Source organism: Podarcis liolepis (assembly GCF_965112155.1).
Source record: "Podarcis liolepis genome assembly, chromosome: 8".
NCBI lineage: Eukaryota > Metazoa > Chordata > Lepidosauria > Squamata > Lacertidae > Podarcis > Podarcis liolepis.
The window spans coordinates 34582053-34605829 of record NC_139560.1 but is presented as its reverse complement, the minus strand read 5'-3'; the positions used below and the strand labels follow the sequence as shown (position 1 = coordinate 34605829).

At 42.2% G+C, this 23777-nt stretch overlaps 1 protein-coding gene across 4 annotated transcripts in view; it reads right to left on the bottom strand.

Moving 5' to 3' along the window:
• Window positions 1-1637: 1637 nt before the first annotated feature.
• CPA6 (carboxypeptidase A6) overlaps window positions 1638-23777 on the bottom strand; it is a 46214-nt gene continuing 24074 nt past the window's right edge. For all 4 annotated transcript variants that reach the window (XM_083517604.1, XM_083517607.1, XM_083517605.1 and 1 more), the window contains 6 exons: window positions 23286-23390; window positions 20228-20338; window positions 19559-19649; window positions 13789-13991; window positions 7271-7355; window positions 1638-3263 (listed from right to left, as the gene is read on the bottom strand). In XM_083517604.1, coding sequence (XP_083373730.1) covers window positions 3076-3263; window positions 7271-7355; window positions 13789-13991; window positions 19559-19649; window positions 20228-20338; window positions 23286-23390 — 783 coding nt within the window. In that variant the 3' untranslated portion in view covers window positions 1638-3075. The remainder of the gene's footprint in view (window positions 3264-7270; window positions 7356-13788; window positions 13992-19558; window positions 19650-20227; window positions 20339-23285; window positions 23391-23777) is intronic.

Here is a 23777-nt window from a genome sequence, read left to right as displayed (position 1 = left end):
CATCCGTTTTCAAACGATTTTCAGAAGCTGAATGGCTTCTGAGGCACGTTTTTCAATTTTTCCCATTGACTGCAGCCAGCCCTTTGATCCTCGGTTTTCGAACAGTCTTCCAGAACAGATCACATTCAAAAACTGAGGTTCCGCTGTATATTGATTTTAATCTCAAAAGTATGTTTCCAATTTATAGATAGATGTTATGTATGTACCTCCTCACAATGAATTCCCCCTCACTAGAAGCAATACATTTGGTGACATGTCTTCAACAGTTTGTTGGCATAAGAACACAATAGCTTTGCAATACCAGCAGGCTGGATAAAGGAGTACTTATCCTTCACACACTTAACTCCAGTCATGTTTGTTCACATCTCAAAAACGCAATAATCTGTAGTTAACATTTAAACCTGATGGTGCTTCTGCCTGCCTGAAACACAAAATGCATTCCAGTTTAGGAATCATAATAAGCTCTAATTCATTCATAATTTAAAGCAATATACAGCCTACTTAGCAAAAGATGAACATATATTGAAATGTAACTGTTTAAAAAGGAGGTGTTGCAGTCTACCACAGGGATAAAATGGTTTAAGCCATGTCTCCCTTAATGCAAAATATGCAGTATAAGGCCAATAATAAATACTGTATTCTTTTAATTTACAACACACATGAACTATCCCCACCATTGTTAATGTTGCATTTTTAATGTGCAAGGGCCCCTCCGTGTACCTCAATGGGATTCTTTCAATTACTGATTTAATGTATTATTCATAAGTAGACTCCCTGATGTCTTAATGGAGGGGCAACCCATCCAATAGGTGACCTGGCATTTTTCACCCAGGGGAGATACTTTGCAAGGGACTGCAACATGAAGACAGCTGGATGGTTCTGCCTGACTGCTCAATTTCTGTCAGTCAAGAAGAATGAGGAAAAGGCCTTCTGGTCCAAACACTCATCTGCCTTTTGAATAAAAAGGTGCTGTTGCAGTGACTCCACTCAGAAGTCATTTTTGTGTGCGCGCAGTGGTTTGGTTAGCCTGCAACTCTCCATAAATTAGAGTCAAAGTTTTCCATTTTAGCTGGTTAGTAACCGATGAAAAATAAAAGGTGTCAGGGCACACATTTCTTTCTTCTGCCCATTGAAATGCTAAAAACGGTCAGCCAATATCAGAGAGAGAAAACTATCCATTTTTTTGAGGGTTTGCTCATATAAGTCTGTTCATTTTTAAGTATTTTGTTTAAAAGGTATGCGAACACTCCTAGGGAAACTGCTGCAAATGATAACTGATGAAGAACCACCAATCTATTAGGAAGTTATTTCTTCCAAATGCACCTTGGAGAGGATATTTTAACATAAAATTATATGTCAATTGTTTGATCAGGATTCCTCACTTGGCAAAAAAAGAGGGCTAAGTCCAAGTAGTGATGGTTACCAACTTGAATGGCTAAAATATGATTATAAAAATTAACGGAGAAAAGGGTTATCAGTGACTACATGGTAGCTAAATTAATGAGGATAAAGGTGATGTATTTTTGCAGTTTGCAATTTAATTTTGCAAGCCAAAAGAATTGGGAATATATGTTACAGAACGTCATGGGTGACCATCACTTCTCTTTCAGAATCACAGCAGCAGTAATATCAGGCCATTTTAGTGAAAGATGTGCTTTATTTAACAAGTTCCGGTGTTATTAAAAGCAAAATATATAAAATTTCCATTTACAACTGATGTTAAAAGAAGTATCAAGGGAGCAAAGGCCAGTACAGTTGCACATTTTCACCCCAATCCAATGAAGGAGTTTCTCATGTGGAAGCTCCATCATTTTCTAGACTGGAAAGCACATCTTACTGCATATCCAAATATGGATGTTGTCCATCAGCAATAATGATGTCCATCAGCAAAAATTCCAGACTACAGCTGGACTGGATCACTGTTCCACAACCCCCTAAGCAATAAGGCTCACATATTTTATTCTCCAGGCTAAGTGTGGGCAACCTGTGGCCCTCAGCCAAATTTCAAGAAGCAGAAAAATATGGGGGGGAGGGGGGAGTGGTGACTGAAAGAGAAAAAGGGGGAGAAAAAAGAGGGTGAGAAAAAAGGTGGGTAGTTGGGAGGGAAAGGAGTGGCAGAAAGAGAAAATTAGTTGTCCCATCCATGTTATTCTGCTTTCACTTCTGGTATATGACCCCCAACGAACTACCATTGAGGAAATACAGTTTTTGACAAACAAAGGTTGCACACTCCTTGTACAGTCCATTCTTGCCAACTCAGAGACGGTGTGTTAATTGCTGTGGTAAGCACCACAATAATTATTTATGCTAATAACAGAGGGCCAGGTCTTGTCATGAAGTAGTGATCCTGTGAGCAAATACTGCTGGGTGGGGCCCCTCAGGAAAGTGGTAACAATTAGTCCCCAAAGTGGGAGCATGTGATGGGGCTGGCTGGTTGCCAGCATTCCCCAGCCCCTGTAAATCTTTGAATTAACCTGCTGGGGGGGGGGACATGCCATGTTTTAAACTTGCTGTTTGATGCTCTGTAGTTGGTGGAAGAGAAGAAGTCAATAAAACCTGGAACCCGTTCAGTGCCTGTGTGTGATTGATTAGTAGCTTGGAGGGAGGACTTGGGAAAACGACCCCCTCTTTGACAGGGCTTACATTTATTTTTCATACACTGTCCAAAGAAAATCACACTGGAATCCCAACTCCCATCATCCCTGACCTCTGGTCATGCTAGCTGTGGCTGACAGGAGTTAGAGTCCCACATTTAAAGGCTACAGGTTCCCCGTCTCTGCTATAGTCTCATCCCCAGCTCTTTGAATTTCTTCAGCCTTGCCAACCCATATTCTTTCCAGCTCAAAACCAATGTCTACACTTGAGTGGTATGATTCCATTATACACATAGCCCTGAATATGTATCACACTCTTCAACCTACATGCAGTGTGAATGTCATTCCCCCCCCCCCCCCACTTTTATTATCTCCACCAGCAGGACAGATTCTAGGCCCCATTGACTTGACATTGTCTAAGTAATAAACATTTTCAATAACAGTTAAAAAGAAATACAGTTTTGGCCCTTTGCTGCAAACCCTAGTGACATTTTTTCAGCAGATGCATGGTTATATTTTTAACAGCCAGCATGGTCTCTGTGCACGTTGGTTTAATTAGGGTCTCCGGCAGCAGAAATCCAAAATGACCTGTATCACGCAGCTCAAATGCAAACGCATATGGGATGCCATTTTTGTATGCCCAATCCATAGAACTGCCAGAACTCACATCTGGAAAAAGGAAGAGGAAGGGGAAGGGGAAGGGGAAGGGGGGGGAAAAGCAATTTTAAGTGATGTGTATGAAAGAACATGCTAGTTCCACAAGTTTATATTTTAAGTTATTTTTCTAAGCAACTCCAAAGGCGCTTAATGTCCTCAAATCCAGAGATGCCGAAGAGAAAGAAGCTTTGCAAGTTGGACTAAAATTTGATCCAAAAACAGTTTCATCAGCTCTCTTTCCCCTGATTCTGTAGATGTATGTAGTACAGTGAAAATACCTATATTGCAGGTGGGGCAAGAGGGAGTCCTTCACCTTGCTGCACTATATCTGCTTTGTAATTGAGTTCAAACTGCTGACTACCAAGGCAATTTTGTGCTGGCAGACCTGGTTCTATCAGCTTGCAGTGACCTGAGACAGTCAGCCCATCTTCATCCATTTCTATGCTGCTTCTTAGCACTGCATGATGCTGGAGTGGCCCATTTGACAGTGCTGGCAAGTTTAAGACTTAGTAACCAAATCAACCTGACCACTTCTCCACTGCTGCAATGACTCAGAGGACCAGGGTTGATGTAATTAATTTTAACTCTAAAGATCTACGTATTACACAATGGAAAACAAAATAGCATGGATAACATTCTCTACTTTCTCCTTTCACAAAGGTTTCAACTTGCCTTGTGTGTAAGACGATACATGGAAGTTTATTTTCTAAGATCAGGCTCAAGGAAAGGAAAGGCTAGGAAGAAAAACTTCCCTACAATTTACTAACAATGCAATCCTATGCATGTCTAGTCAGATTTAAATCCTACTGAGTTCGATGAAACTTACTGCCAGCTAGGAATGGATAAACATGTCACTTTCAGTTTCTCATCTTTCTAGCCTTAGCTCCAGTTCTCCACATCTCCATTTCATGGAAATCGATCAGCATTTTTCCTGTGAATTTCCCTCATTATACACATTTTATATTCAGTTTTGCGCTCTATACACATATTTGCAATGCAGTTTCCCCATATGCATTCCAGCATGCTATTTTCACTAATATATGCATTTATATGCAAACTTTAGTATATGCATGTTTGTACACATTACTTGCCTGGAGAACTGCCCTGCAAATTTGGATAACTGCAAATTTCAATAGCCTTTTATAAGTTTTCAGCAATGTGTGTTTTATCTGTATTTGTTATAATTTTTGTGTTCCACATCGAGTCCCAGTTTTGAGCAAAAGGAGGGATGTAAATATTATTAGAACAACAATAAAAACAGCAACGAACTGTGAAGAATGGATATGGTTTGCATAGTGTTTTGAAAAGTGTGAATCAGGCAAGATCATCTTTAAGCGTCAACTGTATCAAATCCCCCACTTCCTGCTCCCAGGTAAATATGTACAGAACTCCAGCCTTAATCATAACATTTCTCAAGAAGAACATTAATCCCTGTCGCGAGCTGCACTCAGCTTGCTGTGGGCTAGAAGAAAAAAGAACACGCTACCTCCCACATTTCCACTGGTGCCGAATGAGTGAAGTGCAGTTCTTATTTGTTGTGCTTTCCCACACCGAAGTACTGAATTAAACAAGGGTTGAATGGCGCAATCTGCGGCTAACTACAAGCTGAGCACTCCCACTATAGTCTTCATTAACTATAACAATATCTTTTTAAAATCTATTTTTTAAAACTTAAAAACCTGACATGACATGGCAGTTGCTGTGTGGCTGAAAACAGCATGAGGAAGTATGTTGTTAGAAGTTGGGGCAAGGCGGGGGATGCTTAACCAAACGTCCAGTTGGTATGAAAAAACAGAAAAGGCTGCAATCCTATAGCCACTTACCTGGCAGTAAGCCCCCTGAACTCAGTGGGAGTTACTTATGGGTAGATGTTTATAGGATTGTGGTGTTGGTTGCCTTACGGAATGAAGTGTCCTGTTAATACTTTGTCTAGGAAACCGGTGGCAACCTATGGCCTTACGGATATTGTTACACTTTTAATTCTCATCAACCCCAAGCCAACAGTCAGGGAATTGTAGCCCCGTGGCTTCTGAAGGGCCACAGGTGCCCTAGTCCTTGGGCTATGTTCATACCACTTTTCATTTTATACTACTACATTTTCAGTAGAGTGAAGAAAAGCATTTATTTCTCTCTGCATTCGTTCTTCCAACGTTTCAGATCAGAACAAACTAAACGAGTGAAGCATATATTCCTTTGCTATATAAAGCTGCTGGATTTCTTTTGTCTATCATAGTTGTCTGGAGACTTCCATTCAGGCTCTGACAGTTATTGAAAATTCAGACTTTAAACATCCCAAACTCCGCTGGGAAGAAGATGAATTTTTAATATTCTGTAAAATATTTCCCTGTTGAAGATATTTTACTTTGGTTTTTTATTGTCTTCAAAATGACTGTGATCTAAACCCAGAATTCAAAAAGAACATAACCCAGAGTCTGAGTGAATTCTCAGTACATCAATATTCTCTACAAATATGTGATAAGAGACAACCCAGACATCCTTGTAAGCTCAAAATACATATGCCCTGATCAGCAAAAGAGATCTGTGCAAGGAAGCATTTTTTTTTCCTGTAACCGACCCACATTCAGATACATGTCTGCATGCCCATCCACACTGTGGTCCTCATTCAGACACCACTGAATGGGCTGAATGTCCCTTTAGATGAATGGGAATTCAACTTGCACCATCAACTGTTAACTTCTGACTAGTTGGCCATAAACTGAGCTGGACTGAAAGCTCCATTTGAATAATCACAAACATCATTTATTATGTCAGTTGTTTCTCAGTGCCCTCTAAAGATCCTTCTATATTGTCTCCAAGAGGCAGAGTGGTGGTTGTTGGGGTTTTTTTTGCCAGCCTAAGACTCCATTGCTACAATTATTAGTACATCAAGAAGATCTGGGTCACATGGTTAGGCTTCTTAAATCCCACTTCAGTCATTGGATGGGACCCAAAGCATTGCATGCATAGTTCTGCTCACTCATGAGAGCTCTTCAGCTTTCCTTTCCAGGGACAATCTCCATTCTTACTGAAAAGTCCATCCAAGGTCCTGTGGGCATCCCATGGGGTACAAGAGTCTGGCACATAAAGGGCACATTGCTCCCTCCACTGGACATGCATGGAAGAGTTTTTGCTTGTGCACAAGATATGTGTCAGGCTGGCATCAAAATACTGTTATGAGTTTGTGGGGGCAAGATCTCCCTAAATTCTTAGATTTAGTAAATGTTAGGAATAAGTTGATGCTTGGGGTATTAAGGGAAGCTGCCAGACTTCTGAATCCTGTAGTGTCAAAAGGACAGTTCAAACCACTTTTCCATGCTCAGGAAGTCCTTGGGAGGGTCATTAGCAAGAAACAAAGAGAGCAAAATATTGGGCCATTAAGAACGATTGGCAATGTAAATACTGCCAGCTCTGAGTGAACAGCAGAGGCAAAGGCCAATGGTAGCAGACAACGCCCAAGTTTAGGGTTTCAGCTTTGGGTTTTAGGTTGGGGGGAGGTCCTTGAAGCCAGCTGGCAGCAAGAAGGGGAAGGAGGGGCAGAATTCCATGTGAGCTGGAGGTGACAGGTTGGGACCAAGAGACTTTGAATCCAAAGCTGCCCTTAAAAGGGAAGCCAGACCCTCATAGGATGTGAATGTCCTGCAATCCCTCCATCTAGGTGCAGGTTGTGTAAGTATGTATATGTGTGTGTGTGTGTGTGTGTGTGTGTGTGTGTGTGTGTGTGGCATGTAAATAAAACCATATATGATAAAAACACCACAGTCTCTGCTGTGCCTTATTCCCCAAAAGGAAACAGAAACTGTAGATAAGTGTCTGGAACCCCAGAAATCTCGCACCACTCAAAGAGATTAGGGTGATGTGTAAAAATATAATGCAAATTTCATGCAGCCGTCTCTTGCTTCTCATAGCATACTGAACAAAGTTCTCTTTGAAATGGTTTGCTTGCATCTTTACAACACAGCCAACAACACTAACACAGTACAAATAGAAAACCAATGAACTAGCACACTGGAGAAACTTACACAAAGTGCTGGAGGCAGGGCCATATCGGTATCTTATCCCATAAACTGACTGCAAGGCATTTACAGCGTTAAAAGCAGCAGATTCCTGGGAAGGGAACAAAACAAAACAAAAAACAAACAGAGAGAGAATGAGAGAAACAATTGTAGTTATTTCAAAAGTAACATCCAACAATTTAGGACAATGTTCCTCAAACTTGTTTTTACTTCATTCCCATTTCAAAGCTTTCAAAACCCAGCATAAATAATCTGGTTCATATTTAAACATGTAGAGGTATTGTATGAGGTCTTGTATGCTGCCATATGCCTGTTGCCTGTCACTGCATGTAAGGATTTGTGGACTTAATTACTAATTCGAACAATGGCATTAAAGGAGGCATAAGAAAGGATGCCTCTGCCCCCCCCAAAGCAGTGAACAAGGATGAACAAAGAAGAAAAGTTTTGTTTTCTATCTTCCCCTTTTTTCTAAGATCATATTGGAATGGTAAGGTAAAGGGTAAAGGACCCCTGGATGGTTAAGTCCAGTCAAACGCGACTATGGGGTTGCGGCGCTCATCTCGCTTTCAGGCCGAAGGAGTTGGTGTTTGTCCGCAGACAGCTTCCAGGTCATGTGGCCAGCATGACTAAACCACTTCTGGCACAACGGAACACCATGATGGAAAGCAGAGCGCACGGAAACACCGTTTACCTTCCTGCTGCAGCGGTACCTATTTATCTATTTGCACTGGCGTGCTTTCAAACTGCTAGGTTGGCAGGAGCTGAGACAGAGCGGCGGGAGCTCACCCCATTGCAGGAATTCGAACCGCCAACCTTCTGGTCGGCAAGCCCAAGAGGCTCAGTGGTTTAGACCACAGCGCCACCTGCATCCTTGGAATGACTGGGCAATTAAAGGAATCAGCAAGGATCCTCTGCCAGGATGCTTACAATCTATGCATGGGTTGGCTGCAGAAAAAGAAAGATCCTATCCCTCCCTGGAACTTCATGCTCTGCTTCCAACGGGTCTCCAATTCACCTTATGAGAATAGTTAATTTTGTGCAAGAGTGGGGAACCTTTTGGTCCAACTTGCCAGATCTTTATCTTCTCCCATGCCTGCAGGTTAACTTTGACAGGTGGTGGTGGTGGTACACTGGTACCTGCCCCAGATTCCCAGGATCTTCATGCCATTAAGGCTACTTTTCAGATGCCTACTGAGAATCTTCATCCAATTCACGCTCAACAAGATGCAGTTCCAGAGCGACAAGGCTGGGCTTACTGAAACACTCGGAATATCATTATATTTAAGTGATTTCAGTAGCAGAGTTGTTTCTGTCTAGGATATGAAAAAGAAAGGGATTTATCTTGACAAGAACCATTCACTATGCAGAAATATCCCTGAATTATATTTTGCAGTTGCAACAGCCAGTCTGTGACGGGAACCAACTTTCAAAAAACTTAATTATGATGTTACAGATAAGGGAACTGCTGAGACTCTGCTTCTGTATTGCTATATATTTTACATTTAAGAATCAAATGAGAGAGTATATACAGAGTGCCCAGATGTGCTGACATTTTTGGATACCTCTAGAGAGCTGGCGGTAACAGTTATGAAGAGTCACAGCAGATGTCCGCCATGGCACGAAGAAATAGGTGGAATTTATTCAGTACTAGGTAAAATAGTTGAAGAAATGTGTAGTTACGTGCCCACAAGGATAACAACCATTCTGTCACACATCTATTACTAAACGGTTCCAATAGATTTTTCTATGCAGTATGATTTCCATTCTGGTCTTCTGCTGCCTTACCTTGGTTCCCTCACACCCAAGCAAGGTTTGGCTCCCAAAACCATTCACCTCATTTGTCACTCTGGTTGTGAGATGCCACTCATTGAAAACCTTACACTGGCTTCCTGTCCACTCCCAGATCCAGCACAAGCTTATTGACTGTGCTTTCAAAGTCCTCCATGGCCTTCAGTACATCCTGCCCATGACCTTTGCTTCTCCAGCTTCACAACCTTCTGCTCTCGGAACTAGTTCTCCTCCTCCCTCAAAAGACTCCACCCTTTCTCCCTTGCTGCCCTGGAAACTTAGAATTGCCTCCCAAAACACCTGTCTGATACCACCACCATCTTCATTCAAAGCCTTTGGCTCAACCCATAATGTATCACAGTTCCTGCAACTTATCCTGTAATAAGTAATCCTAACCCTGCTTACATAGAGGAAGCCCCACTGAATTCAAGCTTGCAGCCTAATCATGTGCAGCTGAAAGAACTGGATGTGAACCCTGCATCCTTCCTTGGTTGCTTTCTCTGTGTCAGACTCTAAGCTCAAGGTGGGGATCAGTCCCCTTGTATTCTGTAAAGCTCATTACAGTTATTTATTTATAAATATTATAAATGGCGACAGGACTGATGGTAGTGGAAGAATATGGACTGTGGAGACAGAAGTAGCTGCATTCCCATTCTTTCTTCTCCCCCCAAGTTTTATTCTCTGGTCTAAGTGCTATTCTCATACAGGGAACCACAGAAGAAGAAGCAGGAGGCTGAGTGAGCTCTGTTGTGCTATCATGGGAAGACAGATTCCAGGCTTCTAAATAGGGATGCGCCTGCAGTTCCACATCTGTTAACTAGGTTGCCATATGAGAGGTCACTAACTTTATGCATTGCTGATCCATATATGGAAACCAGGGATGGACAGAACAGTCTGTTTCTGATCCATGTCGGTACTGCAGATGTTCATTCATAAGGTTCATTTTGTCCTGTTTCCACATTAATCTCATATATATATATATATGTTCCAGTAACAAGAAGCCGAAAGCACCAGCCTGAAGATGACGAGTGAGACCTCGTCGAAACGTCGCCTAGACACCCCAACTCTTACACGGGAAGACACCCGAAGACACCAAAACCTGCATTCCTATACCCGTGAAAATCTACGAAAGCATATATATATATATATATATATATATATTTACAAAAATGCATGAACATTTATATTTAAACATGTATTGAAGTAACCTATTCTATCTCAAAATATGTATTGAAATACATATTTATCTGAATTTGATTACTATTTTTCTGCTGCTGTTGCAAATTTGGAGAAGAGCAAAATCAGAAAGATACTAATTCACACATTCATCCAGAAGGTGTCAATTTGCATCAGAATCTATAGAAATCAAATTCCTCAAGCACCCCTGGTATCTCCTTTGGATGTGTTCTGAGGATAAGGGTGTGTGTTTGTGTGTGTGTAGTGACTGTCCAAATGCCAGTACTTTGTGCTTCAGCTCAGGTCTCTGTTGAGACAGTGTCTGGATGAATGACTGCCTGGGAGTGATGCTGCCCCAAGTTCCATGGAGGGATATTAATATAATAAATAAAAATAAAGGGTTGTATTCAACTAAGTCCTACTCAGAGGAAACCCACTGAAATCAATGAACCTAAGTTAGCCATGTCCATTAACTTCAATGGGTCTGCTGTGAGTAGGACTTCTTACATAATAATAATAATTATAATTCATTTATACCCCGCCCATCTGGCTGGGTTTCCCCAGTCACTCTGGGTGGCTTCCAACAAAATATTAAAATACAATAGTCTATTAAACATTAAAAGCTTCCCTAAACAGGGCTGCCTTCAGATGTCTTCTAAAAGTCTGGGAGTTCTTTTTCTCTTTGACATCTGGTGGGAGGGCGTTCCACAGGGCGGGTGCCACTACCGAGAAGGCCCTCTGCCTGGTTCCCTGTAACTTGGCTTCTTGCAGTGAGGGAACTGCCAGAAGACCCTCGGCACTGGACCTCAGTGTTTGGGCTGAATGATGGAGGTGGAGACACTCCTTCAGGTATACAGGATCGAGGCCATTTAGGACTTTAAAGGTCAGCACCAACACTTTGAATTGTGCTCAGAAACGTACTGGGAGCCAATGTAGATCTTTCAAGACCAGTGTTATGTGATCTCGGCAGCCACTCCCAATCACCAGTCTAGCTGCCGCATTCTGGATTAGTTGTAGTTTCCGGGTCACCTTCAAAAGTAGCCCCACACAGAGCAGATTGCAGTAGTCCAAGCGAGAGATAACTAGAGCATGCACCACTCTGTGTGAATACCTTTTAATTCTATATTTAAACAAAATAAAATGACTTTTATTGCAAGTTTGCTCCTGAGAGCATCATTGCTGTGAATCCTCGACAAACCCTATCCCATGATACTGATGACCCTTAGGGTCCAATCCCACCTCAATCCCACTCTCATACAACTTCACTTCAGATCCCCTGACCATGGTTACTGAAACAAATAGTTTTATAAATTAAATAACCATCTCCCCAAAAGGCTGAAATAGACTACACATGAACATGTCTGTGCTGTAAAACGCAGTCAAAGACAAGACTTAAATGTGGGGAGTTGTGTATCCTTTTCTCCAGTTTCAAGGCCCTAAATAATTTAGTGCACTAATTCAAAGAGTGGCTGGCTGCACAGTTCCGTCTAGTATGCTGGACAGAAGCCTGTTTGCCTTCAGCTCAGGAATTATTAAAGAGTCCCCTCATTTCTGAATACTGAAGCCCATGGTAAAGCTTTCATCTGTTGGCCAATCTCAACATGCAAAATAAATCTGAGGATCTGGTGCTTGTGAAGTTTGCCTCCGGGGATGGAAACGGAAAGGAAATCCTTTGTGATTCTGCTTTGCAGCTCAGCGCCATTCACAATAAACTGAGATCACATCTTACATGGTTGTTGTCGGCATGGGTAAAGGCGCCTTTCTTTTGTTTTCTGTGCAACTGCCTTGTCCTTGGGTATTTGATATTTGTGCAAGTGCACTTGATGGCTTGTGACCTTTCATTGCAGTTCTCCATCATGTTTCCTTCTTCCTCACCACCAATGTGAAAACAGAGTGACATGGCCTTTTGACATATCTCTTGACATGAGGGTGTTGTTCTCCTGCTGTGCCTCATGCCGTGCTGCAATTTGCTACTGGACAGAGAATGTGCATAGAATACAGGGGATCCACTGGAGACCAAACAGTCTCCACCTTTCTGCCAAGTATGGAGAAGAGCAGGTGCTCTCTTGCACCAAGCCCTGACTTTGGTCCAAGAATGATGCTCTGGCCACCTCTGTGATATTGCAAATGATCTCCGATGCACCTCTTTGGCTCACATGTTTTTGGTATCCTTCAAAATATTCTTAGACCAAGCAATCAGTTGCATTGCTTCAGAGGTTCCCTTCTCAACTGCAAGTAGCACTGACTGAGAGCACGTAATCTGTTGCCTAGCAATTCCCATAATACATTCTCTTCCCATAGAACAGATATTAGCATAGCTATATGGATAGTGAAAGCACTGACTGAAGTTTAAGGAGGCAAGGAAACAGAGTCTAACCTCAAGTTAAGTACACATGGGCATTTTTGATTGGCTTTTTAAATCCCTGGCTGCCTTTGTCACAGTATTTTGGACACTCATCTAACTCCTGTCAGACCCGGCGCCACAAAATCTTTCTGCAACACTCCTGATGTTTTGCACTATCTCTCTTGGATCCTCAAATGAAGCAAATTGCTTATTGTATTCATTACTGATCATATAACAATTACATTGCATGATATGCCCATGCATAAATATGAAGTATAACTACTTTGAACTGAGAGCCACACACCAAGCAGCAGCAGCAGAAGAGTTTGGATTTGATATCCCACTTTATCACTACCCTAAGGAGTCCCAGGGACACGGGTGGCACTGTGGGTTAAACCACAGAGCCTAGGACTTGCTGATTAGAAGGTCGGCGGTTCGAATCCCCGTGATGGGGTGAGCTCCTGTTGCTCGGTCCCTGCTCCTGCCAACCTAGCAGTTCGAAAGAACAAAGTGCAAGTAGATAAATAGGTACTGCTTGGGTGGGAAGGTAAACGGCGTTTCCGTGTGCTGCTCTGGTTCGCCAGAAGCGGCTTAGTCATGCTGGCCACATGACCCGGAAGCTATACACTGGCTCCCTCGGCAAATAAAGCGAGATGAGCGCCGTAACCCCAGAGTCGGTCACGACTCGACCTAATGGTCAGGGGTCCCTTTACCTTTTAAGGAGTCTCAAGGCGGCTAACAATGTCCTTTCCCTTCCTCTCCCACAACAAACACTCTGTGAGGTGAGTATAAGACGTCCCCTATTTTTGGGAACTCCAAATTAAGAAAATGGGGGGGAGGGAGATTGCCCAGTTGCTGAGCTTTTTTTAGGGGGGAATCCGGAAAATCGCTCACCTGCCTGACATATGCTGCCACTCACACACATTGCAAGTCACCCATCATCTGTCCCCTCCAATCACCCGCAGCGACAGCTATTCAATACCACCCCTTGCCGCAGCCACCAATAAAACGCCCAATAGCCGCAGACAATCTCCGGCTCACAACAGCAACCAATCCCATGTCCCCCCTATGCACTATCCGAGTATAATACGACCCCCTATTTTTTAACATAACTTTAAAATAAAAAAACATTGTCTTATATATGAAAAAGTACGGTACTTTCTTCAAATTCAAAGTGATCTGCAAGGATTCAAAATTCTTCAAATCCTATACTTACCACACAGCTGAAATTTGGAATAGTCGCATACTTGTAAGAGTAGGGATACAGCAACATCTGGGCATACGCATGAAAGGACAGGTAAGCTTTTATTTGTTTCCGGTGTCTGCGAAGAAAGTGAGCTACAGCCTTCACTTCTGGCTCAGATTCAGGGAAAGGACCACAGTATGTGTCGTCGCAGGGGTGGGTGGAAGCCCCTTCATCTGCGTGTTGAAGAGAAAAAGAAGCCCAAATTAAACCCACAACATTTAAATTGGACGCAAGACAGGAAAACGCCCACAGATATCATGCTGGGCTCTATTTTTATTAAAATAAACTCTCTTGAACAAAACAAAACAAAACAAAACAAAAAGGAATAGAAAGGACCAGTTGGCCAAAACCATTTTGCTGCCTGAGGCTAAAGCAGGGGTGACGTTAGGGAGAGTAAGGTAACAGCATCTTTCAGCTAATGCTGGTGGGCAGCAGAAGGAGCTGCTGGAGGACAGAGTGGTGTGAGCCACATGGCTTGTCCTGCACCCCCATAACTATCCTACTGTCTTCAGGTGCACTGGAGGACATTATCCTATTTCCCATGTGGAAAGTAAGATTGAACTGCCATTCTAGTGCGTTTGTGTACATTGAATGGTGGAGGTACCATTCAGGCAGCAAAATATATTGGGCTGGGCAAAGGTGAAGTCCATTATATATGGGCTGACTGCTGAATCTCACTTTCAACCCTGGCAAAGGGACAGTGCACCTGAGTTCGACAGGCTCACTTAGATGGGCGCAGGGGGGTGCTGTGTGACACAGCAGCTCTGTCCTCCAACACTGAGTTGCACACAGGTGTGTTTCTTATCGGTTTGGACAAAGGATGTGGCCTAAATCAGAACTTGAAGCCCTTCCACTGAGGCTGTTTAAACTGAAGGCGTTATTTAAACCAGGTTGGATAGTGCCTGAAACCTTTCTTGTAGTAGCTTCAATACTTCAGAATAGCCATGCTAATTAAAAGAACAAAAGTGGATGGAGTTTTTGTTTGTACCAGCATGTATGTTATGACCACAGGAGTGCAGATGCAACATTCCCAAAACACTAACCATGGCTTAGTCACAGGGAGGTTTACCAGTTTCTGATCTGTTAATGGTTAGCATGATGTCCTTTATGCTCTTTGTGTAACTAGCTTGGGTTTAACACATAAAAATATATTTTTCCAGGAATTCTGCATAACAATGAGACCTTGACTGCTGCATTTTTTCTGCCACAAGGGACTTATTAAACACTCCTTTTTAATAAATACCATTTGCATAAAATGTACTTTAAATAGTAAGGGGATGAGAACCAGCATTGCATGACGATCCTTAAAAATATGAAGTATAATAGGCTATATAATTAGCATAATAACTCAGAAGTAGCTAAATAGCACTTGCATAGTCTGAGGAACTAAGACACAAGAACTTCTCTTCATGGCCATCAGTGAAAAAATGCAAAGATTATCTTTGTCTGAGCTCAGATGGGTACTTTGTGGTAGCGAGGGCATGTGGTATACTCTCTGCTAAACAGACAGCCACCAAGTAATCTAACTCAAGAGAATCATCTCCTAATTTCTTATCAAATGCTATAATTCAGTTGTTTTCAAAACTTCTCGCTTCAGGAAAGTATTCCCATATTGACTTGTCTGGCTTGAAAAGACCCGCATTAGTTTAAATTGAGCTGTTTAGATGCCTAGTCTGCTCTTCCAAAACTTTTCTTGAGGCAGCTTTGGGTCTTTGCCAATATAATGGATTGGTGTTCTTCATTCATAGTGCTAATTTCGCAGCTGTTAAAAGACTTATCTTTACCTCCTGTTGCTGCTACTGATGTTAACTAGCACAGATGAAATTGAGTTTATACCAGGCTAGAGAAAGTTAGGTATGGATGCTTCTATTCATGACCATCCTGCCACAACCTGTAAATCATGGGTAGGCAAACTAAGGCCCGGGGGCCAGATCCGGCCCAATCGCCTTCTAAATCCGGCCCGCGGATGGTCCAGGAATCAGCGTGTTTTTACACGAGTAGAACGTGTGCTTTTATTTAAAATGCATCTCTGGGTTATTTGTGGGAGCACAGGAATTCGTTCATTCCCACCCCCAAAATATAGTCCAGCCCCACACAAGTTCTGAGGGACAGTGGACCGGCCCCCGCCTGAAAAAGTTCGCTGACCACTGCTGTAAATGGTAGCTACAAGATCTAATCGAGGACTGGGTCACACTGACTTATGGCTCCTTTGTTGCAGCAGAGACTCCAAGACTCATACGTGATGGGATTCTCTGATGGGGCCACAAAACCAATTTGCTACTGCCTGAGAACATGGCACAATGCAATATAGCTGTTATTGCACGGCCTACCTCAGATGGTTACTTCCTTAAGGTTACAAAGTCAGGAGAGGATTCTTTCAGACAGAAACAAAGCAATAAATTATTATTTTTAGATGGATTTGATCATTATTTTACAGCATTTATATATGGGATGATTAACCTCAATCTTCTTTTACTAGCTATGATTTGCAGTTGACTCAGGTAAATTGTATACTTAACTTTGGTAGGCTAAGCTGATAGCAGCTGTTCCAATTTCCTATCGAACCAATAGAATCTCTGTGTACTATTCCTGTATCATCCCCGCAATTATGAGGAACACAAATATTAAAAGAGAAATGCTAGCTGCCATGCACAGCTATGCAGTTCTTTATATTATTACTATATTATCTAATGTTTTTCATTCAGATAAGGTTTTCAAGTTTAGGTGGGGAAGGATAAAAAGGAATTCAGTAAATGTCAGCTATTGTCGAATGCCAGAGTTACTGTCACAACAAGACAATAAAAATCCAGGAAATGACAGAATTGCTCTACAAGGTTGTTTCAGAAGATGGCCGAATTGTTCATCTCCCACTGCAGGAGACAATCATTAAAGTGAACTCGATATGTTGTGCTTTCTTGAGATGGATGAAGGAACGAAAACAGAGCGTATGGGTTGAAAAACTTGATAGTGGCTTTCATATTGATGCAAAGAGATGGAACAGTGGATAACCTGTAATGTCCCAACTATATAGGCTGAGAGAGATGGCATTATCTCCTTCTGTCATAAACCCAGAGACTCAGACACAGAGTCTTAGGGCCCAGTGGAAGAGCACCACCACTAAACTATAACCCCAGCTCCCTTAGCCCCAAGATACCAGAAACCCTGGACCCCAAATCTGGATTTGTGCCAGAGAAGAATTTACCAGCTTCTATGTTGTTGTTGTTTTCCATAAAAATAAATAAAAATGTATGTTTAAAACCTGGGACCTTTTGCTTTCAAACCATATGATCTACAACTGAGCTTCTCAAAAATAAACAGTCTGGGTGTGCCTATATGTATGTCACTAGTAAAATTAGAGACACAAATGAAACAAATAACTCCATCCCATGTGTACCATAGACTGCAAAGCCAAATCTGGAGATATTCCTACTTGCATTAGAGAAAGGAGTGAGCCACAAGAGGTAGGCGCTGTGTCAAGGTGCTTATGCCAGAAAGGAAGAGAAACAGAGCTGACACAGAAATGTTGCCTTAAAGGAAAAGAAACAGTCTCGCTCATTGAATGCCAAACATGTGCAGAAGAAATGCAAAAACAGGATTCGTGCTCAAAACCTACCTGCCCTCAGGCACCTGTTAAGAATTTCAAGGCCTGGAAACTGGAGATGGAACTAAGACATCTCCATGAGAACACAGAGTGAAGGTTGTTTTTCTGAATAAAAACAGGTCAAGATAATACAAACTATGACTTCCCTGTTCAGTTTTTTTTTGTCTCTTTGAGAGAGGCAATGTAAGATGACAAATGTTCATGGGATTCGGAGCAAAGGACTTTCAAGCTCTAATTCTGTCATAGTTGTTGGCTTGCATTGTATCCTTGGGCAAATATGCAGCAGTTCCATGTCTCCATTTTACTTCAGAAAAATCACTGACATCAAAAAAGGACTGTTCTAAGAATCAGCTATCTATAGGACGGCACGTTTTGGGGGTGGGGGGGGGGAGGATGCACATGGGAGTGCCATCTGAGCAGAGCAAGCACGGACATGTATATTGATGTGAAAGGTAAAAACTAACTGAAATGAGGGATGAATTCCCACCTGGGTTGAACACATTTGATGTAATAACAAGCAATATATAGATAAGAGAGCCAACCAGATGCAAATCTGTTCTTCATGTCTTCAAAAAAAGGGCAACTGAGTTTCAGAATTAAAGAATTTACTCACTTCATTCTCTTCTGTTTTGTTGTGCAACAGGGGATTAAAGGAATGAAGGAGACCAGAGGCACTGGCATAGATTCACTAGGCAACCGTAAGGCAGTCTCTCAGTTTCTGTAGGCTATAATATGAACTAATTAAGTATAAATTAATTAGAATGAGCCTAAGATGTGGAGCTGTGAATCAGGAAATTCCTGCTTTGAATCTCATCTCTCATTTTGAACACAGTAGGTAGCCATTGGCAATCTACTCTCGCTCTTGGCTTCAGCCTTCCCATCTGCAATATGGAAGGTAATAGCAATAGTGACTTGACTTTACAGGGATGTTGTATGTATTACAGCTAAATAATAAACGTCAACCACTTTGAACACTTGAAAGCGCTATACAAATGGTAAGGTAATAAATTTTATTATAGTTTTTATTAATTGCATACATGGGCTGCTGATTAGTCACATACAGTGTTTTTTTTCTGGGGGGACGCAGGCGTATGCATACCGCTAAACATTTTGTGAATCTAAGTTTGGCCTCATTGAGGGGCAGTATTTCAATATGAGTAGGAAAATGAGTTTTCCCAGTAGTGATGTATGGAAGTGAGAACTGGACCATAAAGAAGGCTGATTGCCAAAGAATTGATGCTTTTGAATTATGGTGCTGGAGGAGACTCTTGAGAGTCCCATGGACTGCAAGAAGATCAAACCTATCCATTCTTAAGGAAATCAGCCCTGAGTGCTCACTGGAAGGACAGATCCTGAAGCTGAGGCTCCAATACTTTGGCCACCTCATGAGAAGAGAAGACTCCCTGGAAAAGGCCCTAATGTTGGGAATGATGGAGCGCACAAGGAGAAGGGGACGACAGAGGACGAGATGGTTGGATAGTGTACTTGAAGCTACCAGCATGAGTTTGACTAAGCTGCAGGAGGTAGTGGAAGACAGGAGTGTCTGGCGTGCTCTGGTCCATGGGGTCACGAAGAGTCAGACATGACTAAACAACAACAGGAAAATGAGAGTACCCCTAAACATTTTTTAAGGAAAATAAGCACTGGTCACATCAATTATTTGAAACCCACAAAACTTTGTAGTTCTCTAGTGGGTTATTATGCCTACATCTAGTTTCATATTGAGGCCTACAGCGCTAAACTGCAAAGTCCGATGGCATATCCCCCAACATTCCTCAAATAAAAATAGGGACATTCTATCCTGCATCAGTGCCCCTTCCCACACCCGCCATATACGCACACTGCCAATGGAATACGGGGGGAAAGGGCGGGGCTGACTGAGCTGCCCCAGTGGGACTTGCATTTAAGCATGGATGTAATTCTAGGCCAGGGATTGTTGCTTCTTTCTTTCTGCTTGCACCAGGTGAGGAGTGAAGTGTGATTGATCTCTGTGTTCATAGTAAAACCATTAACCATGGTTTGGTTTGCTTCGCAACCTGGACCATATCCTATAAAAAATTTGCAGTGCAATTTAATATCCTAGATAATAAAATGGCTCCATAGCTTGCTAATTCAAATACAGGCTAATTCTAGACTTACCACACCATTTCACCTTCCAGTTACGATTGGCATCTACGCCATGGCAACGGAATCTTGAATTCTTTGATCTTGTTTTTCTCCAAAATCGATCCTATCCATAATTGTTTAGTACATGGAAATACAACATATATATTGGTAAAAAAGCATCATGTGCATATTAACAAATTCTTGTAAAGATACTTCATGAACTCCCTCCCCAAACACATATTTTGAAACACAGGCGGCTCTCAACTTATGCTGGGGTTAAGTTCCAGGCATAGTCTGTAAAGCCAGAACTGTGTATAGTCAAAACACATTGGGTTCAGCGGTGGGTGGGATTGCCAAAGTCCTTGTTCCTGGATGTCCGCCATCTTCCTTATTTTTTACTTTGGCCAAGTGCATAAAGCTGAATGTGCACGAGTTAAATGCAAGCATGTTGCAAATTACATGTACTTGACAGCATTCGTAGAATCACAGAATTGTAGAGTTGGAAGGGATCCCTAGGAATCATCTAGTACAACCCCCGGCGATGCAGAAATCTCAACATGCAGCCCCCCCATTCAATTTTAAACCATTCCAGATCCTGCAATGTGCTAGTAGTTTTATCACTGCACTACAAGGAGGCTATCAGTAAAAATATATACTGAATTCTAACTCTACTAACACCTTAATGCTGGAAACATGACTTACCTGGGTCCAGCTAAAATGGTATCCATCCACATTAAAAATAGGCATGATGTAGAAATACAGTTGATTTAACATTCTTCTCATGGCTGGGTCACTTTGATAGGTCTGGAGAGCCTATGAATGGGCAAAAGAATAATCAAAGTAATGTCTGTAATCAAAAACCCATAGGAATCATCCTGAACCCTTCATATATATATATATATATATATATATATATATATGCATGCTTTGGGGGGGTACACACAAAGTAATAATCGGAACTGCAGAGCAGGACTAGAAACAAGGCATGCTAGAGCTCAGATAGACTTTGGTGCTCAAGCAAAGTTCTACTAAGACAGGCATCCCCTCGTACTAGGATAATGCCATTAAAAAGAAGCTCTGCTTCTTTGTTGCCAAAGTCCACTATTCTGGAATGGCGTAAAAAAACCCATCATTCCAGTACCATTAATCTAGTTCCTGTCTTCAGATATTATTGGGGCAACATGGAACCAGATGACCTGGAAGCAGCTCCCACTCCAGCCTGAGTCAGGCCTAGGTCAACATATAAAATAGTAAGTAGACAGATTTAAGAGCACAACTAACAATCTGCAGATAACTAGGTCTACTACTGCAGTCTACAGGGTCTGAGCACTACTATGAGCCATGGATGCTGAACTGATTCATTATGGCATACAGAAGTATATTTGCCTCGCAACAATTCATATTTGCAAGTAAAATACATGGAAGAGCATTAAAACTTAATGGATTCTGGGGTGTCTATGCCCCATTGATTAATAATTTCACAGCAGTCTGGTGATGGTTGTTTGAAAATTCCTTCATGCAGGAGCTTCTACTGTGAAGCCCATCTCCCCCCCCCCGCCCCCCAAAATCAGGTTTATAAAACTTCATTTATGTCCATGAATGTTTTTCATTCAGAATTAAATTCAGTTGCCATGTCCCATAATGATTGCATGTGAAACTGAAAACAATATATAACTGAATTTAAAAAACACCTGTTTTAATCATAAAAAGCCCATAGCATCACTTGTTACATAAGGGAACTGATTAGGTTCGTACTTTCTGCAGCAAGGTTAGAGATATTGGTATATTTGTGGTACAGTGGTACCTCAGGTTACATATGCTTCAGGTTACAGACTCCGCTAACCCAGAAATAGTGCTTCAGGTTAAGAACTTTGCTTCAGGGTGAGAACAGAAATCGTGCTCCGGCGGCGCGGCAGCAGCAGGAGGCCCCATTAGCTAAAGTGGTGCTTCAGGTTAAGAACAGTTTCAGGTTAAGAACAAAATAAAAAAATTCCTTCCAGTAGCACCTTAAAGACCAACTAAGTTAGTTCTTGGTATGAGCTTTCGTGTGCATGCACACTTCTTCAGATATCTGAAGATATGGTATCTGAAGAAATGTGCATACACACGAAAGCTCATACCAAGAACTAACTTAGTTGGTCTTTAAGGTGCTACTGGAATGAATTTTTTTATTTTGACTATGGCAGACCAACACGGCTACCTATCTGTAACTGGAACCAGGTTAAGAACAGACATCCAGAATGAATTAAGTACTTAACCCAAGGTACCACTGTACTGGAAATTATGGAATATTGCACTCTCAGAGAGACTGACACAGCAACTTGGCTCATCCAAAGGAAATGCTGAGGAGTACAATTTTTATAAAATGCAAAATAGCTTTTAGCTGCCAGAAACAGCGTTCAACTGACATCTCCAGCACAGTGGTGCAGCTAGGTAACGTTAGACCCTAGATTTAGGCCACATTCCCACCATACATATAATGGTAGCACTTTAGTAGTCATGACTTCCCCCAAGAATTCTGGGAGCTGTAGTATGTTAAGGGTGCTGAGAGTTGGTAGGAGACCCCCTATTCCCCTCACAGAACAACAGTTCCCAGAACTCCCTGGGAAGAGAGATCGGCACTTGAACCACTCTGAGAATGTGATGGGTGATGGGAGTTGTAGTCCTATAACAGCCGGAGGGCCAAAGGTTAGCCACTCTTGCTGTACACCTTCCAGTTATGCTATATTTAGTCTTCTCTTGTATTCCTTGTATTGTTTTGTAGTAGATGACATGACACAATGTCATGGCAAAGAGGAAACTGCCATAGTTATTTGCAAAAGCATGTATGGCATGCCTCACTGTGGCAACAGCAGGTACTGCACCCTATCTTTTAAATGAATGCTTAGCAAGCTAATCATTGCTGAACATATTTCATATTTATTACAGTTTTATCTCCTCCCTTTCTCCAAGGAAGTGAGAAGGTGTGCAAGGCTCCCTATCCCAAACCATTTTATCCTGTCAATAACCCCGTGAGATAAGGTTAAGCTGCAAGACAATGTCTGAGCCATGGTCATTTGGTGAGCATTATAGCTGAGTAGAAATTTGAACCACGGTCTTCCTAGCCCTAGTTCAGCTCTCCAACCATCATACATCTCAAAAGGACTGGAAGATTTGCCACATATCAGTGCATAGAGAGCAACATGTAAGAGCTACATTACTGTGTGCAGGGGCGTAGCTAGCTGCTCTGGCACCAGGAGCGGCAGGGGTGGGGCGAGCCACCCACGGGGACACCGCAGCAATCCGCCCAGGGGGGTGACGCAGCGAGCCGCCCACAGAGTCCGCCTGGCGGACGCAAGCCCCATGCTGCTGTTTCGGGCAGCGTAGGACCCCAAGCCACCACTTCACTCCCAGGAGAGACACGTGGCTCAAGTGCCCTGCAGGCCAGGCCCAGCAGTAAGTGCCAACCCCCGCTGACCTAAGTCAAGAAATCAGCTAGTCACAATGGCAGTGGAGTTATTCACTGGGATGTACCAGGGCGCTTCATCTTTATCTATGCAGGAAACGGCTGATAGCAGATTAAGCTGCATTATGGCTGCTAGCAATATTGTCAAAGGTTAGGGTTTGAGAGCACCCTAGCCTCGGCTCGCTTCTGACAGATGCGGCTACCTTCACCCTAGTTAACCATTACAAATAAGTTCCAGATACAAAAGCAGCAAACTGAATGCGCCGGACTTACAATTTCCTAATTCCAAAATACAACAGAGGAATTGATCCTTACTTCTTTCACAAACCACTGGCAAAATGCTGGTCCAATCCATTCTCTTGCATGGATTCCACAGTCTATCCAGACAGCTTTCTTGTAAAGGCGTGATCTTTTGCCGAGCTGCAATAGTAAATGTGCATAAGTGAGGAGAAAACAAAAACAAAAAACACAGGCCAGCGTCCAAACTGATATAAGGGCTTGTGTCAATCCCTTGTGTGGAATTGTTTCCTTTTTTCCTTTTTCTTTAAACAGCTGAGCACCATAAACTGCTTTTGATAGTTCCAAAAGAACTTAACTTTGCAGCGCAGGAGAAAGCAGCAAGAGCAGAAACAAGCTTAAATCTCCTACTGGACTCACGGAAATAGTTTCACAATTCTTTGGCTCCTGGCTCTACTATCTTACAAAATAAAATTTGATGGTATGTTTCCCCCTCCTTCTGAACACTTTCAAAAGAATTACATATCAGGCTTCCTTCCAACTCTACTGTATGATTCTATGTTCCTAGGT